We start from the raw sequence: 16596 nt of genomic DNA on the forward strand, positions 1-16596 counted from the left end.
AGCTAGATTTTTGCATCGTTGTGTGAAATCCGGGTGGGGGGTTCGTCTTCACGGTCAGTCCTCATTCACAGTTTCGTGGCTAACAGCGGCAACAATCTGGTCGTCATTGAGCTGTTCAAAAGTGTCTGTCTTTGTCACATTCGTTGGTCCACTCTTCAACTTCATTCGCAGGGACGTTCGGCTCAAGAGTTTGTAGATCTTTAACGATTTCTAGGGCATCGTTGCTTTGCTCATCTTCGGTATGCTCATTTTCAGTCATAACTTGTGGTCAAAGCTTATGCCACGATTTTTGCAGTGTGTCAGGTTTCAGTTCATCCCATGCAGCAGCTATTGTGTAGATAGCATCTTTGATGTTCAGGTATTTCATTGCCTCAAATAAGTTATGACGTCCTTCAGATTTTTCCAAGATTGAGCTGATATACTTTCTGCAATATCGCCTTTTTAACCATTCGATAATACCCTGATCCATTGTTTTGATGAGTGAGGTCACATTAGGAGGCAGAAAGAGAGCTTTTATGTCCCCTTTCACCAAATCTTCCTCAGATGGATGTGATGGTGTGTTATCCAACAGCAGTAGAGCTCGAACAGGCAGATTTTTTTGCTTCAAGTCTTTAGGTTGCAGTCCCACCAAACAGATTTTTGATTGTGGTAATAAACCGGCAAGGAAGTTTATATTTTTAAATGCCCTTGGCATCTTAGATTTGCCAATGACGAAAAAGTGGAGATAGTGGGTACCATCTGAGTTGCTACAAGGAATGACTGTTATTCTAAGTTTCGTGCTTACCACAGATTCATTTGAAGCTGCGAGCGTTTTTGTTGGCAACATTTTTAAGTTCCCGTCGATGTTATACTCTTGGCAGGGTAACAGTTCATTTTCTTCTATAATTTCTTGAAACTTAACAGAAAACTCCTTAGCATCAGCGGCATCGGCAGATAGTTTTTCACCGGTAATAGAAACAAATTGGACACCATGACGGGTTTTCCAACGATCAATCGAGCCTTCACTGGCAGCAAATTTGCTTTTGGCTTCCAGTTTTTTGTGCAAGACTATCGCTTTTTCTTGGAGAATTGGCCTGGATATTGGCGTTCCTTTCCTTCTTTCTTGACAAAACTACAAACACAATGCGTTATCAAGCAGTTTGTTTAGGCTTTTTTAATGTTTTGCGATTCTTCAGAGTATTTTCACCATCAATCGTAACTGTATAGGATTCAATGTCTTCCCAATTCTTCCTCCAATACTTAATTGTCGTAACACCTACATTCAGTTCCTTCACAAATTTTTGGAGCGATTCTCCTTCGTCCAGTCTTTGTAGCACTGCTAATTTTTCATTTAGTGAAAGAATTAAGTGTTTACGTTTGAATCCAGACATGTTGAGAAACAGACAACTGCACACACAATGACTCTACAGTAATAAGTATTGTAGAGAACACGGAATAAAGCAGACAGTGACGTTTTTTAATCCAAACAAAGGATAAAACTGCACAATAACGTAGAGTATAGCAATATGCACAACGATAGACACCGCAACAATGGCCCGACAGGCGTCCAGTCAGTGACAAGTCGGCACAGACTCGCGAGCCTGAGCATGGTCGCACTAACCAAGGTCGCATTAGAGGGGTTCTACTGTACACTGATCACCCAGAACATTATCACCACCTACCTATTAGCTGGTGTGCCCACCTTTGGCGCGGATAACATTGACGATATGTCATGACATGGAAGCCAATGAGGCCTTGGTAGGTCACTGGAGGGAGTTGGCACCACATCTGCACACACAAGTCACCTAATTCCCATAAATTCTGGGAAGGATGTGATGAGCTCTGACACCACAATCAATCACTTTCGACATGCGTTTGATCAGATTGAGAGCTGGCGAGTTGGTGGGCCAGCACATCAATTGGAACTCTACACTGTGTTCCTCAACCTACCACCTCACATTCCTGGCCTTGTGACATGGAGTTGTTAAAAAATGACACTGCCTCTGGGTAACTGGATCATCATGAAGGGATAGACATGATATGCAACCAGTGTACGATACTCCTTGGCCATCATGGTGCATTGCACTGGATCCATGAAGCCACTGCCAACTTGTTTCTGTCCTGCAGTATAGGTGTCAAGGAACTGTACCCTGGAAAATGATGGATTCACACCCTTCCATTGGCATGATGAAGGTATTGGGATTAATGAGACCATGCAATCCTCCACCACTGTGCCAGCATCCAGTGCCAATGGTCACATGCCTTTTCAGTTGTAGTTGTCACTGTCATGGTGTTAACATTGGCACATGCATGTGTTGTCAGCTGCAGAGGCCCATTGTTAGGAGTGTTTGGCGGACTGTGTGTTCAGACACACTTGTACTCCGGCCAGCATTAGTCTGATGATGTTAATTCCACCACAGTTCACTGCCTATCCTGTTTTACCAGTCTACCAAGCCTACAACATCCGACATGTGTAATGAGGGGTGGCCACCCAACCTCAAGACATCTGGATGTGGTCTCACCTTGGTTTTGCCGTGTGTTGAAGATGCCACACCACTCCTCAAACACCAGCCAAGTCATGCAGTTTTTTAAATGCTTGTGCAAAGCCTCCAGGCCATCACAATCTGTCCTTGGTCAAACTCAGATTGCAGGTGCTCCCCATTCTACTCAGGACAACGTGCTCACTGAAACTTCATGCACAGGTGATGCTGCTAGTGCCTGTATGGTGTTTTTTTTTTTTTTTTTTTTTTTTTTTTTTTTTTTTTTTTTCCAGTCTACTGACTGGTTTGATGTGGCCCGCCACGAATTCCTTTCCTGTGCTAACCTCTTCATCTCAGAGTACTGCTTGCAACCTACGTCCTCAATTATTTGCGTGACTTATTCCAATCTCTGTCTTCCTCTACAGTTTTTGCCCTCTACAGCTCCCTCTAGTACCATGGAAGTCATTCCCTCATGTCTTAGCAGATGTCCTATCACCCTGTCCCTTCTCCTTATCAGTGTTTTCCACATATTCCTTTCCTCTCCGATTCTGCATAGAACCTCTTCATTCCTTACCTTATCAGTCCACCTAATTTTCAACATTTGTCTATAGCACCACATCTCAAATGCATCGATTCTCTTCTGTTTCGGTTTTCCCACAGTCCATGTTTCACTACCATACAAAACTGTACTCCAGACGTACATCCTCAGAAATTTCTTCCTCAAATTAAGGCCGGTATTTGATATTAGTAGACTTCTCTTGGCCAGAAATGCCTTTTTTGCCATAGCGAGTCTGCTTTTGATGTCCTCCTTGCTCCGCCCGTCATTGGTTATTTTACTGCCTAGGTAGCAGAATTCCTTAACTTCATTGACTTCGTGACCATCAATCCTGATGTTAAGTTTCTTGCTGTTCTCATTTCTACTACTTCTCATTACCTTTGTCTTTCTCTGATTTACTCTCAAACCATGCTGTGTACTCATTAGACTGTTCATTCCGTTCAGCAGATCATTTAATTCTTCTTCACTTTCACTCAGGATAGCAATGTCATCAGCGAATCGTATCATTGATATCCTTTCACCTTGTATTTTAATTCCACTCCTGAACCTTTCTTTTATTTCCATCATTGCTTCCTCGATGTACAGATTGAAGAGTAGGGGCGAAAGGCTACAGCCTTGTCTTACACCCTTCTTAATACGAGCACTTCGTTCTTGATCGTCCACTCTTATTATTCCCTCTTGGTTGTTGTACATATTGTATATGACCCGTCTCTCCCTATAGCTTACCCCTACTTTTTTCAGAATCTCGAACAGCTTGCACCATTTTATATTGTCGAACGCTTTTTCCAGGTCGACAAATCCTATGAACGTGAACGTGTCTTGATTTTTCTTTATCCTTACTTCCATTATTAGCCGTAACGTCAGAATTGCCTCTCTCGTCCCTTTACTTTTCCTAAAGCCAAACTGATCGTCACCTAGCGCATTCTCAATTTTCTTTTCCATTCTTCTGTATGTTATTCTTGTAAGCAGCTTCGATGCATGAGCTATTAAGCTGATTGTGCGATAATTCTCGCACTTGTCAGCTCTTGCCGTCTTCGGAATTGTGTGGATTATGCTTTTCCGAAAGTCAGATGGTATGTCGCCAGACTCATATATTCTACACACCAACATGAATAGTCGTTTTGTTGCCACTTCCCCCAATGATTTTAGAAATTCTGATGGAATGTTATCTATCCCTTCTGCCTTATTTGACCGTAAGTCCTCCAAAGCTCTTTTAAATTCAGATTCTAATACTGGATCCCCTCTCTCTTCTAAATCGACTCCTGTTACTTCTTCTATCACATCAGACAAATCTTCACCCTCATAGAGGCTTTCAATGTATTCTTTCCACCTATCTGCTCTCTCCTCTGCATTTAACAGTGGAATTCCCGTTTCACTCTTAATGTTACCACCGTTGCTTTTAATGTCACCAAAGGTTGTTTTGACTTTCCTGTATGCTGAGTCTGTCCTTCCGACAATCATATCTTTTTCGATGTCTTCACATTTTTCCTGCAGCCATTTCGTCTTAGCTTCCCTGCACTTCCTATTTATTTCATTCCTCAGCGACTTGTATTTCTGTATTCCTGATTTTCCCGGAACATGTTTGTACTTCCTCCTTTCATCAATCAACTGAAGTATTTCTTCTGTTACCCATGGTTTCTTCGCAGCTACCTTCTTTGTACCTATGTTTTCCTTCCCAACTTCTGTGATGGCCCTTTTTAGAGATGTCCATTCCTCTTCAACTGTACTGCCTACTGCGCTATTCCTTATTGCTGTATCTATAGCGTTAGAGAACTTCAAACGTATCTCGTCATTCCTTAGTACTTCCGTATCCCACTTCTTTGCGTATTGATTCTTCCTGACTAATGTCTTGAACTTCAGCCTACTCTTCATTACTACTTTATTGTGATCTGAGTCTATATCTGCTCCTGGGTACGCCTTACGATCCAGTATCTGATTTCGGAATCTCTGTCTGACCATGATGTAATCTAATTGAAATCTTCCCGTATCTCCCGGCCTTTTCAAAGTATACCTCCTCCTCTTGTGATTCTTGAACAGAGTATTCACTATTACTAGCTGAAACTTGTTACAAAACTCAATTAGTCTTTCTCCTCTTTCATTCCTCGTCCCAAGCCCATATTCTCCTGTAACCTTTTCTTCTACTCCTTCCCCTACAACTGCATTCCAGTCGCCCATGACTATTAGATTTTCGTCCCCTTTACATACTGCATTACCCTTTCAATATCCTCATAAACTTTCTCTATCTGTTCATCTTCAGCTTGCGACGTCGGTATGTATACCTGAACTATCGTTGTCGGTGTTGGTCTGCTGTCGATTCTGATTAGAACAACCTGGTCACTGAACTGTTCACAATAACACACCCTCTGCCCTACCTTCCTATTCATAACAAATCCTACACCTGTTATACCATTTTCTGCTGCTGTTGATATTACCCGATACTCATCTGACCAGACATCCTTGTCTTCCTTCCACTTCACTTCACTGACCCCTACTATATCTAGATTGAGCCTTTGCATTTCCCTTTTCAGATTTTCTAGTTTCCCTACCACGTTCAAGCTTCTGACATTCCACTCCCTGACTCGTAGAACGTTATCTTTTCGTTGATTATTCAATCTTTTTCTCATGGTTACCTCCCCCTTGGCAGTCCCCTCCCGGAGATCCGAATGGGGGACTATTCCGCAATCTTTTGCCAATGGAGAGATCATCATGACACTTCTTCAATTACAGGCCACATGTCCTGTGGATACACGTTACGTGTCTTTAATGCAGTGGTTTCCATTGCCTTCTGCATCCTCATGTCGTTGATCATTGCTGATTCTTCCGCCTTTAGGGGCAATTTCCCACCCCTAGGACAAGAATGTGCCCTGATCCTCTATCCGCTACTACGCCCTCTTTGACAAGGCCGTTGGCAGAATGAGGCTGACTTCTTATGCCGGAAGTCTTCGGCCGCCAATGCTGATTATTTATCAAAATTTAGGCAGTGGCGGGGATCGAACCTGGGACTGAAGACGTTTTGATTATGAATCAAAGACGCTACCCATAGACCACGAGTACATGGGGTATGTTGATAAATTGTTAGTGGTCATAATATTCTGACTGACTGGTGTACGAGGTGTGGCTAGAAAAAAACCGGACTAGTACTGGTGAAACAATAAAACGAATGCAATAAGGCTGAAAGTCGCGTGGCCTGTCACGTGACTCTCGCTCCGCCTACTGCTCGAGTTTCATCTGCCTCCTGCACTCAGTCTGCCCGTGGCATCTGTTTTAAGTAGTTGACGTTTTGTCTGTGCGTCGGAAAATGTTGAGTGTACAGAAAGAACAGCATGTTAACATCAAATTTTGTTTCAAACTAGGAAAATCTGCAAGTGAAACGTTTGTAATGTTACAACAAGTGTACGGCGATGATTGTTTATCGCGAACGCAAGTGTTTGAGTGGTTTAAACGATTTAAAGATGGCCGCGAAGACACCAGTGATGACACTCGCACTGGCAGACCATTGTCAGCAAAAACTGATGCAAACATTGAAAAAATCGGTAAACTTGTTCGACAAGATCGCCGTTTAACAATCAGAGCAGTGTCTGAGTTAACAGGAGTTGACAAGGAAAGTGTTAGGCAGATTCTTCATGAAAGTTTCAACATGAACAAAGTGTGTTCAAAAATGGTTCCAAAGTGTCTCGCAACTGAACAGAAGGAACGCCGAAGAACGATTTGTTCTGACATCCTGGAAAACATTGAAAGTGATCCCACCTTCTTACAAAATATTATTACTTGCGATGAATCGTGGTTTTTTACTTACGATCCCGAAACTAAACGCCAATCGATGCATTGGAAAACTCCTGGTTCTCCACGACAAAAAAAAGCACGAATGTCAAAATCGAAATTCAAGGCAATGATGATTGTTTTTTTTGACATCAAAGGGATTGTGCACATTGATTGGGTACCAGAGGGACAAACAGTGAATCAGCATTACTACATTAGCGTCCTGGCTACCCTACGTGAGCGAGTACGGAGAAAACGGAAAGATTTGTGGAGAAAAAAGTCATGGATCCTTCACCAAGACAATGCCCCAGCTCACAGTGCATTGTCAGTGAAGACGTTTTTGGCAAAACACAACATTCCCATCTTAGATCATCCACCCTACTCACCTGATTTGGCCCCCTGTGACTTTTTTCTTTTCCCTAAAGTCAAGTCAGCTTCGAAAGGAACTAGATTTGAGACAGATTTGAAGCAGTAAAAGAAAAAGCGACGGAAGTAATGTATGGACTTACCGAAAATGATCTGCAGCATTGCTATGAACAGTGGAAAATTCGTATGGAGCGGTGTAGAGACCGAGGAGGAGAGTACATTGAAGGAGATAACATGAAATTGTAAATAATTGTAAATAAATGTTTTTCCAGCATCAGTCCGGTTTTTTTCTAGCCGCACCTCGTATCACTACCACAGTGACTGCGAAGACAAGACTAGTTAGTGTGCACAGACAGTTTACGTAATCATTCTTCCCACACACTGTACACAAATATGGTACTCTTCATTGTTCTGAAGAAATTATCGTTTTCGCTTTTTATTTTTTGATAAATGAGAAGGTGCTCAAAATAGAATTTTGTCCCGAATACTCTCATGTGCAGCATATATCTCAGAAAAAGATGTAGAGAAAAAGTAATAGATGATAAGTTTTGTGTCTTATAGTACCTTTCAGCAAATTTGGATTCAGCAAATTCTTTAAAACTAGTTTGATGACATTAAATCATTTTCTGAAGTTGTGAAAATATGCTGAATATTTTCTTTTCAGTTAATTATTTAAATGTTTTAAATGGTATACGTTGCTTTGGTAGTAACCAAAAGTAACACCCTCCCGTAATTTTAGGCATGTTACATGATAAAATAATGTTAATTTTTGATTGCTCATTTGCCTTTTAGTTGTAGTTACATTGTGCATATAAATTATTAGCTGCTCGAAATGCTATAGTGACAAAAATGAAGTTGTCTTCCACATATTACATTGCTTGTGCTTCCATTTGGAGAGAATGATCAATTTACTTGTGAATGTCAAAGGAAAGAGAGATTTTCGTCAGCTAAGCTATTACACAGTGCTATAGTAAGGTATGTTCATGTACCCCACTTCTCTATTGTTCAAAAATACTTTAATCTGATGATTTGCAGTACGCTTTCACTAGAAAATTTGTACCTTTTCCTGCAACTCATTTCATGCCTGCCTGTGCATTTGTTTGTTTGTGTTTGTCCAAGGACTCCAGTTGATCATTTTCAGCTGAGAGTATAGGGAGCATTATGCAATTTTATATAAGACAAAGACAGATGAACATGTGTTCTAACTGCATTTACCATGTTACATTACATCAATGCTTCAATACAAGACCTGTTCAAAAACTTCTGGAAAATCTGTGATTTTGTGCCAATAGTGTGTTGGAGTGAAATGCAGTTGGCATCCCTGCACTTGCCGCCGCCCCCCCCCCCCCCCCCACACACACACACACACAAAATGATGCTGGATCCCTATGGTGATAAGCGATTAAGCCATACTTGGTGCTACGGACTGCTCAAATTGTTTAAGAATGGCAGGATGGAAGTTAAAGATGACCCTTGTTTGGGACACTCTAAGACATCTACTGATGATGCTCATGTCAGGAATGTCAGTGAAATTGTGCATGCCAATCAAAGACTGTCAGAGATTGCAGAAAAAAGTAACATTTCAGTTGGCTCATGTCATGAAATCCTGACACAGCATCTTGGAATGCATCATGCTGTGGCCCAGATCATCCCACAGCTCACGAGTCAAGACCAGAAAGACCTGCGCCTCATAATGTGAAGAATGAGATTTTCACTGTGTGTGTGTGTGTGTGTGTGTGTGTGTGTGTGTGTGTGTGTTTTCTACCAATGAGCTACCCCAAGCACAACTCACAACCCATCCTCACATCTTCAGTTCTGCCAGTACTTCATCTCCTACCTTTAAGACTTCACAGAAGACCTTCTGCAAACCTAGCAGAACTAGCACACACTCCACTGCAGAGTGAAATTCTCATTCTGGAAACATCCCCCAGGTTGTGGCTAAGCCATGTCCCCGCAGTATCCTTTCTTCCAGGAGTGCTATTTCTGATAGGTTCACTTCTTTGAAGTTTGGAAGGTAGGAGATGAGATACTAGCAGAATTGAAGCTGTGAGTATAGGTCATGAGTCATGCTTGTGTAGCTCTGTTGCAAGAGTACTTGCCTGTGAAAGGCAAAGATCCCGAGTTAGTCTCGGTCCAGCACATAGTTTTAATCTGTCAGGAAGTTTCAATGTGTGAAGAGCTTATGGTCCATGCAAATGAGAACAAGATTTACCTTAAGACAATTGTAACTGGTGATGAGATGTTGATCTATGGTTATGATTTTGAGATCAAGGTTCAGTCTTCAGCGGTTTGGGACAGGTCCTTGAAGACCAAAAAAAGCTCTTCAGGTCAAGTCAAATGTTAAAGCCATGCTGATAGTTCTTTATAACCTCAAAGGATTAATTCATGATGAATTCGTGCCACAGGGACAAATTGTTAATTTATGGTACTATCAGATTGTGCTGCGATGCTTACAAAAAAATGAGAAGGAAACGGTTTGAGATGTGATGAAACAATTCATGGTTTTGCATCATGATAATGCACCTGCACATTCATTCCTCTTGGTGTGCCACTATTGCACAGAAAACTAAAACACTATGCTGCCTGATACTCCAGTCACCGGAATGGGCCCCTGTGGACTCTGCTAGATAAGTGTAGAAAAATTTTGTGGACAAAGTTCCAGAATTTTTTGAACAGCTCTTGTACAGTATGTGTAAAATAAATGTGCAGTAAAGGAAATAGGATTACATTTTATAGACACAAAAGGTTGTTACATATTTTCCATTACAATGTAATGTCTAATATTTATCGTGATATTTAATACCACTCGTACCATATATACAGGGTTATTACAAATGATGGAAGCGATTTCACAGCTCTACAATAACTTTATTATTTGAGATATTTTCACAATGCTTTGCACACACATACAAAAACTCAAAAAGTTATTTTGTAGGCATTCACAAATGTTAGATAAGTGCCCCTATAGTGATTTGGCAGACATCAAGCCGATAATAAAGTTCCTCCGACACTCGGCGCAGCATGTCCCCATTAATGAGTTCGAAAGCATCGTTGATGCGAGCTCGCAGTTCTGGCACGTTTCTTGGTAGAGGAGGTTTAAACACTGAATCTTTCACATAACCCCACAGAAAGAAATCGCATGGGGTTAAGTCGGGAGAGCATGGAGGCCATGACATGAATTGCTGATCATGATCTCCACAACGACCGATCCATCGGTTTTCCAATCTCCTGTTTAAGAAATGCCGAACATCATGATGGAAGTGCGGTGGAGCACCATCCTCTTGAAAGATGAAGTCGGCGCTGTCGGTCTCCAGTTGTGGCATGAGCCAATTTTCCAGCATGTCCAGATACACGTGTCCTGTAACGTTTTTTTCGCAGAAGAAAAAGGGGCCGTAAACTTTAAACCGTGAGATTGTACAAAACACTTTAACTTTTGGTGAATTGCGAATTTGCTGCACGAATGCGTGAGGATTCTCTACCGCCCAGATTCGCACATTGTGTCTGTTCACTTCACCATTAAGAAAAAATGTTGCTTCATCACTGAAAACAAGTTTCGCACTGAACGCATTCTCTTCCATGACTTTGTCATCGGGTGTCAGGGCTTGTAGAAATTGTAAACGATAAGGCTTCGGCTTTAGCCTTTTCCGTAAGATTTTCCAAACCGTCGGCTGTGGTACGTTTAGCTCCCTGCTTGCTTTATTCGTCGACTTCCGCGGGCTACGCGTGAAACTTGCCCGCACGCGTTCAACCGTTTCTTCGCTCACTGCAGGCCGACCCGTTGATTTCCCCTTACAGAGGCATCCAGAAGCATTAAACTGCGCATACCATCGCCGAATGGAGTTAGCAGTTGGTGGATCTTTGTTGAACTTCGTCCTGAAGTGTCGTTGCACTGTTATGACTGACTGGTGTGAGTGCATTTCTCGGCTCCTGTCGCCATTTTGTCTCACTGCACTCTCAAGCGCTCTGGCAGCAGAAACCTGAAGTGTGGCTTCAGCCGAACAAAACTTTGAGTTTTTCTACGTATCTGTAGTGTGTCGTAACCATATGTCAATGAATGGAGCTACAGTGAATGTATGAAATCGCTTCAATAATTTGTAATAGCCCTGTACATATGTGTGATATACATATTTAAACAATTTAAAAGAAACTGATTTCTTTTGTTTCTTAATTGATTTTGGCAGCTTGTTAAACCTGCTGCCTGATTCATCTGGAGCACTTGTAGGTTTGAGATTTTGTTGTCTTGCACAACAACTTTCCTCTCCACTTGTTACCTGGTCATGTACACCTTTCTTTGCTGTTCCAATGTTTAGGAGTGCTTACTTACCTAAGTAAAGTACCATGTTTCAGTACCCAGTGCTTTGTGAGGAATGCGTTTGTGAAAAGTCAGTGTCCTTCCTGAATTCCCTCTGAAGCTAAAAAATTTATACAGAAATGCCTTATGTAAGATCTAACATATGCGGATAAATGCATACGGAGCTGTTATGACATTACATTTTTCTATAGATTGTAAACATCTTTGTGTTTTATAATCGAGAACTATACATACAGTGAAAACTGTGCAGCCACGTATGTGTGCTTTTGTCAAGCAGAATTAAAAGAAAATGCGTACATTTGCTTTTTATATATCAGATATATTGTTTGCTTTGGTAGACAAATGCATTAATTTGCCTGAACTTTTCTCTCTTCCTCTGACCCCCCCACCCCACCCCTCCTCCATCTGGAAATATTATCAAAGACATGCCACTAATTCAGGTTTATCCCTGTTTGCTATAGTGAGAGTAATTTTATAGGTTACTCAGACATCTGATTCTCTTAGTACAGATCCCACAGTGAACAGTCTGTATCAACATGTTCTAAAAGATTCTAGAGCAACAATTTTCATAAATCTTTGTGTCATGGTATGTCCTCCCAAAGAGAGGCTACTAACTGTCTTGGTTAATCTTTTTTCCTTGTTCATAACTCACTTTGAGAGCATCGGTACTGGTTGTGAGAGCTTGGGTCCATGTCTTATCTTATGGTGCTGCCTCTGTCAACACAATGGCAACAGTGAACATCAGTTTCATCATCTTTTAACCAGAGGGCAGTGAGTTAATTGCTGCTCAGGGCTGTGCTAGTGAGCACTCTCATTGATAGAACACTCTTGGAATAGCTTATTTTAAGAAAATATAAATGTTACAAAATATTATAAATTGAACACTATGGAGATCTGTCTGCACAGTTTCTGTTCCAATTTGAAAGCTGGATGAAGCTGTTACCCTTCTGTTTGTGCTTGTTAATAATCATTTTACTAGCTGGAATTATTGATCGCTCAATTTTTACATTACTTCTTCTGTTCCCAGGATCATGTTGTTGGATTCCTTGTGGACATCTTTAGTTTCCAGAAATCTCGATTTACAACTGTGGAAGAGCTTGCTGAAGATGTATTAAAATATGCAAAAGGAAGAGCAGAAAGTCTAAGTTTAAAGATGTCTTTACAAGAACAAATAGGTGTAGATAAACTGAATATGTCATAGATCGTAATAGATGTCGTGTGTCGTGTAGATGGAGTTTAACAGTATTTGACAACTTAGAGTATTACATTTATTATTAACAGAAATTGTTATAGTGAAACTATTAGTCACCAGTACTCACCTGTATGTTCTACACAGTGTGGTGCTGCATTGATAAGTGAAAATGTAGGATGTGCAAACAAATTGTTTCAATGTTAGGATTGTGATGTTGGCTATATGATGATTTTTATGAACAATCATTCCAGTTTCAAGTACATAATTCATATTATTTTCTCATTATGTGAAAGTGACATCAAGAATCTGTGAATCAAGTGGAATCTCAGTTTTTTTTTTGTTTTTGCTTAAAACTTTTACAGAAAACTGTATGGAATAACTATTTAGTGACATGTTCAAATGTATTGTGTATCTCAATTTATGTTTATTTTTTAGGGTTTTGCAGACATTTATAGAACGTGTTTACAGCTGATAGTCTCTTCTCCCCTCTCCTGCTTCTTCTCCTGCTTCTTCTTTTTCTTCTTCTTTTTCTTCTTCCTGTTCTCTCTCTCTCTCATAATCTCTGCAACCTATCTTTTCTGTATTATTTGTCTATCTGCAACTAAGCATTACAATTTCTGGTGTACCATGTCTAGTACTGTGAGTGAGTTTAGGAAAGAAACTGTAACATGTCACAAATTTTTATTTCTAATCCTTTTGGTTGGATGCATGTATGTGGAGTGGGGGTGTTTATGAGCAATAATTCATTAGCACTTACGCATCAGTATCTTAGAGTGTGAGATTTATATTGTTGTGCTGTGCTGTCATATTATTAATAAACTGCTTTTAGCATTTTGTAACAAAATTGATGTTGAAGAGGTTGTCTTAAGATATAAGAAATTATGTGAAAAGTGGTATTAATGAAATGACAAAGCACTAATCAGACATAAAAGACAAAGCAGCCAGTCTAACATGTAAGTTTTATTGCAGTGAAAAAAGACTGGTTAACTCTTTATTAACATCAGCAATGCTTCTGTTGCATTTTGGTCAATGTTTATTATGCCTTAGTGTAGGTGTTTTTCAGGCTTTTGTGAGAGATATGATACTTTCATTTGATAGAAAAAATGGTAGCATAAATTTCATTACAAAAACACTGTTTGTAAAAAAGGCGAAACAAGAGGCTGCAGTGCATACAAAGAAATCCTTCTTTGTGTGTATCTGGTTCCCATGTAAGGCTGTGGCAAAAAACTTCTAGCAACAAACATTTCTCTTAAACAGCAAATTTCCTTCAAAACATTTACATCGATGAAGTTTTCCATTATGTTAACTAAACATGTAAATGTAATTAAAATTTTGGTGTGTAAGGAAAAACAAATCAGTTGTATGACAAAACTGCTTATTTTTGAAACTTTTGTAAGGGCAGTGCAAACTGCTTCCTGTGAAGTGTTCCATTTTTGACTGTAGCAATAATTAAAAGAGGACAAGTTAAAGCTGGGTATTTAATATTTATCTAAAGCCTTCTGAATGTCACATCCATTCCCATGTAATGGAGCTAAGAGGAAACAGTTCTGCAGGGGATATTGCATTGCAAGGGAAGGAGCATTAAAATGAAATGGAATAAATTTGGAATGGGTGTAGTGCAAAACAGCTGCCTGTTCAGGCCCTCAATTTTTCTTAAGCTTCTCTCTCTCTCTCTCTCTCTCTCTCTCTCTCTCTCTCTCTCTCTCTGTGTGTATTCATATCTGCAAAAATATCGTCTAGTATTGAAACAAAAAAATTGAATAAAATAATATATCTGAAGATTTAAAAGGGAAAAGTGACATTTGTCAGTCTTTCAGTATAGTATTGACATGTTGCCTCATCTGCTGTGAACTATGTTTTTTACATAGCAGTGTGCTAAATAGATGTTTCCATTCCATGTAATGTAGAGCAGCAGCATATTTTGTAAGGCACCAAAACAAAATGGTTCAGATTATGAGTTTTGATAGCTGAGCTTTGAATGTATCATTTGTCATTTGTCCAATCTGTAGTAAGAGTCCATTGTCTCTATATTATTTGAGACCTCTGAGTTTTAATGTAAGACTTTCCTGAAGAGTACTGAAAATAATCGCAAGATTACATTCCATTACTTAAGCTTTGGTCAGCAAATATACTTTTCAGGGATAATGTGTGTCTGTCCTTATATCATTTACTGGTACCTAATTACAGCTACAAACTATTGTATTATGCTTTTAATGTATTAAATATTTCTTGGTTTTTTGAAGGAGTCTTATTCAATTTTAAAATGCCATGGACTAATTTCCCAGTAAGGTGTCTGTAATTGTAGTAATTGCATCCTACTTAGCAAATTCAAAAACTGAAGCCAAAGATAGAAATATTTAAAATCTCAAACTATTGGTAAACTTTACCATTTTCTTATCTTTCTGTGTGTGTCATTAGAGGCCATTTACAGTTTAAAATTCTGTTGTCATGACTTCACAGAGTGGAACAACTGGAAAAGAATGGGGAAGAAAATAAAAATTTAATTTGCCAAATGAACACACAATTTGTCTAAAGTGGTTTATGGAAACAAAACATCAGCATGGTTCAGTGTGGACTTGTATCTTGCTCCTCTGGAAAGTGTGTATCTTAACTACCACACCATTTCAGTTGATTGTGAAATAATTGTATTAATAATGAATAAATGAGGGAATCAACGAATAATCTATCTGAAAATACAGCCATACTGAAAGGTATCAACATAATCTGTCATAACTTACATTTTATATTCAAATTAGCGTCAGTTAGTCAGTCCCTTGCAGACATACACACACCACATTTGTGCTGGTGCACCATCCACCAGTCATCAGTAGGTGAGAAGAGGTGTATTTAATTTTCATATGTAATTTTTCTTAAGGCATTGATGTTTGTAGCTGATAACCCATACAAGAGTAATATTGTTACATTGGCTTGTTAACAGTGCTTAGCAGAGACCATACTGGCAGCCCCTCACTTCGAGTTATTCCATGCTACACTAAGACATTCATTCATCCACATGTAAATCCCATCATTACTGGAACAAGTAAACTTCCACATTAACTGTCAAAGCATTCACTTCAGTCTGCTTTTCTAAAGAGTACTAACAAGAAATAATGGCTAGTGCTAATCTAAATATTCTGATAATTAAAGAATTTGTTCTAGATAACTTTTTTCAACAAAAAGGGTTTTTATGTAAAAAAAGTAAACTGCTACCCATCTAACAATACTACATTCCTATTTTTGTCTGTTGCAGTCTTCAGTCGTAGGATTCATTGGATGTCCTGAATGTTATTCCATCTTCCTAAGCCCCTTCCTAAGCCCCTTCCTAAGCCCCTTCCTAAGCCTCTTCCTAAGCCCCTTCCTAAGCCCCTTCCTAAGCCCCTTCCTAAGCCCCTTCCTAAGCCCCTTCCTAAGCCCCTTCCTAAGCCCCTTCCTAAGCCCCTTCCTAAGCCCCTTCCTAAGCCCCTTCCTAAGCCCCTTCCTCTGTGTGTAACTACTGCAGCCTGCATACTTTTGAAACTGCCTACTGTATTCATGCTTTGTATCCCAATATAATTTTTTACTTACCTCCCCCTCCCCCTCCCCCTTCCCCTCACCACTTTCCTCCATTGCCAAATATGGTTCCCAATTGCTTGATGTATTAGGATGTGTGTTATATCACAGTCCACCATAAATTCCTTTATGGCAGTTCAATTGAGTACTTCTTGCTTATGTGTGTCTGCATTTTATATCGTCTCCACTTTGGCCATTGTTTGTTATTTTGCTGCCCAAATAGCAATGCACCTCTACCACCTTTAGTATCTCATTTCCTGATCTAATTACATCAATCTCATCTGATCTAAGCTGACTACATTTCATCACTTCTGTTGTTTGTCTTATAACCATCAATCACCATCTATCTTGAAACCTCTTTTCAAGATACCATTCTTTCCATTAAACTGCTCTTCAAACTCCT

At 39.8% G+C, this 16596-nt stretch overlaps 1 protein-coding gene across 1 annotated transcript in view; it reads left to right on the top strand.

The window, feature by feature from the left end:
• LOC126263688 (mitoguardin) overlaps positions 1–14359 on the top strand; it is a 503310-nt gene extending 488951 nt beyond the window's left edge. Inside the window, exon 8 of the mRNA XM_049960815.1 lies at positions 12480–14359. Coding sequence (XP_049816772.1) covers positions 12480–12653 — 174 coding nt within the window. The 3' untranslated portion in view covers positions 12654–14359. The remainder of the gene's footprint in view (positions 1–12479) is intronic.
• The last annotated feature ends 2237 nt before the right edge of the window (positions 14360–16596 follow it).

Source organism: Schistocerca nitens, chromosome 6, assembly GCF_023898315.1.
Source record: "Schistocerca nitens isolate TAMUIC-IGC-003100 chromosome 6, iqSchNite1.1, whole genome shotgun sequence".
Classification (NCBI taxonomy): domain Eukaryota; kingdom Metazoa; phylum Arthropoda; class Insecta; order Orthoptera; family Acrididae; genus Schistocerca; species Schistocerca nitens.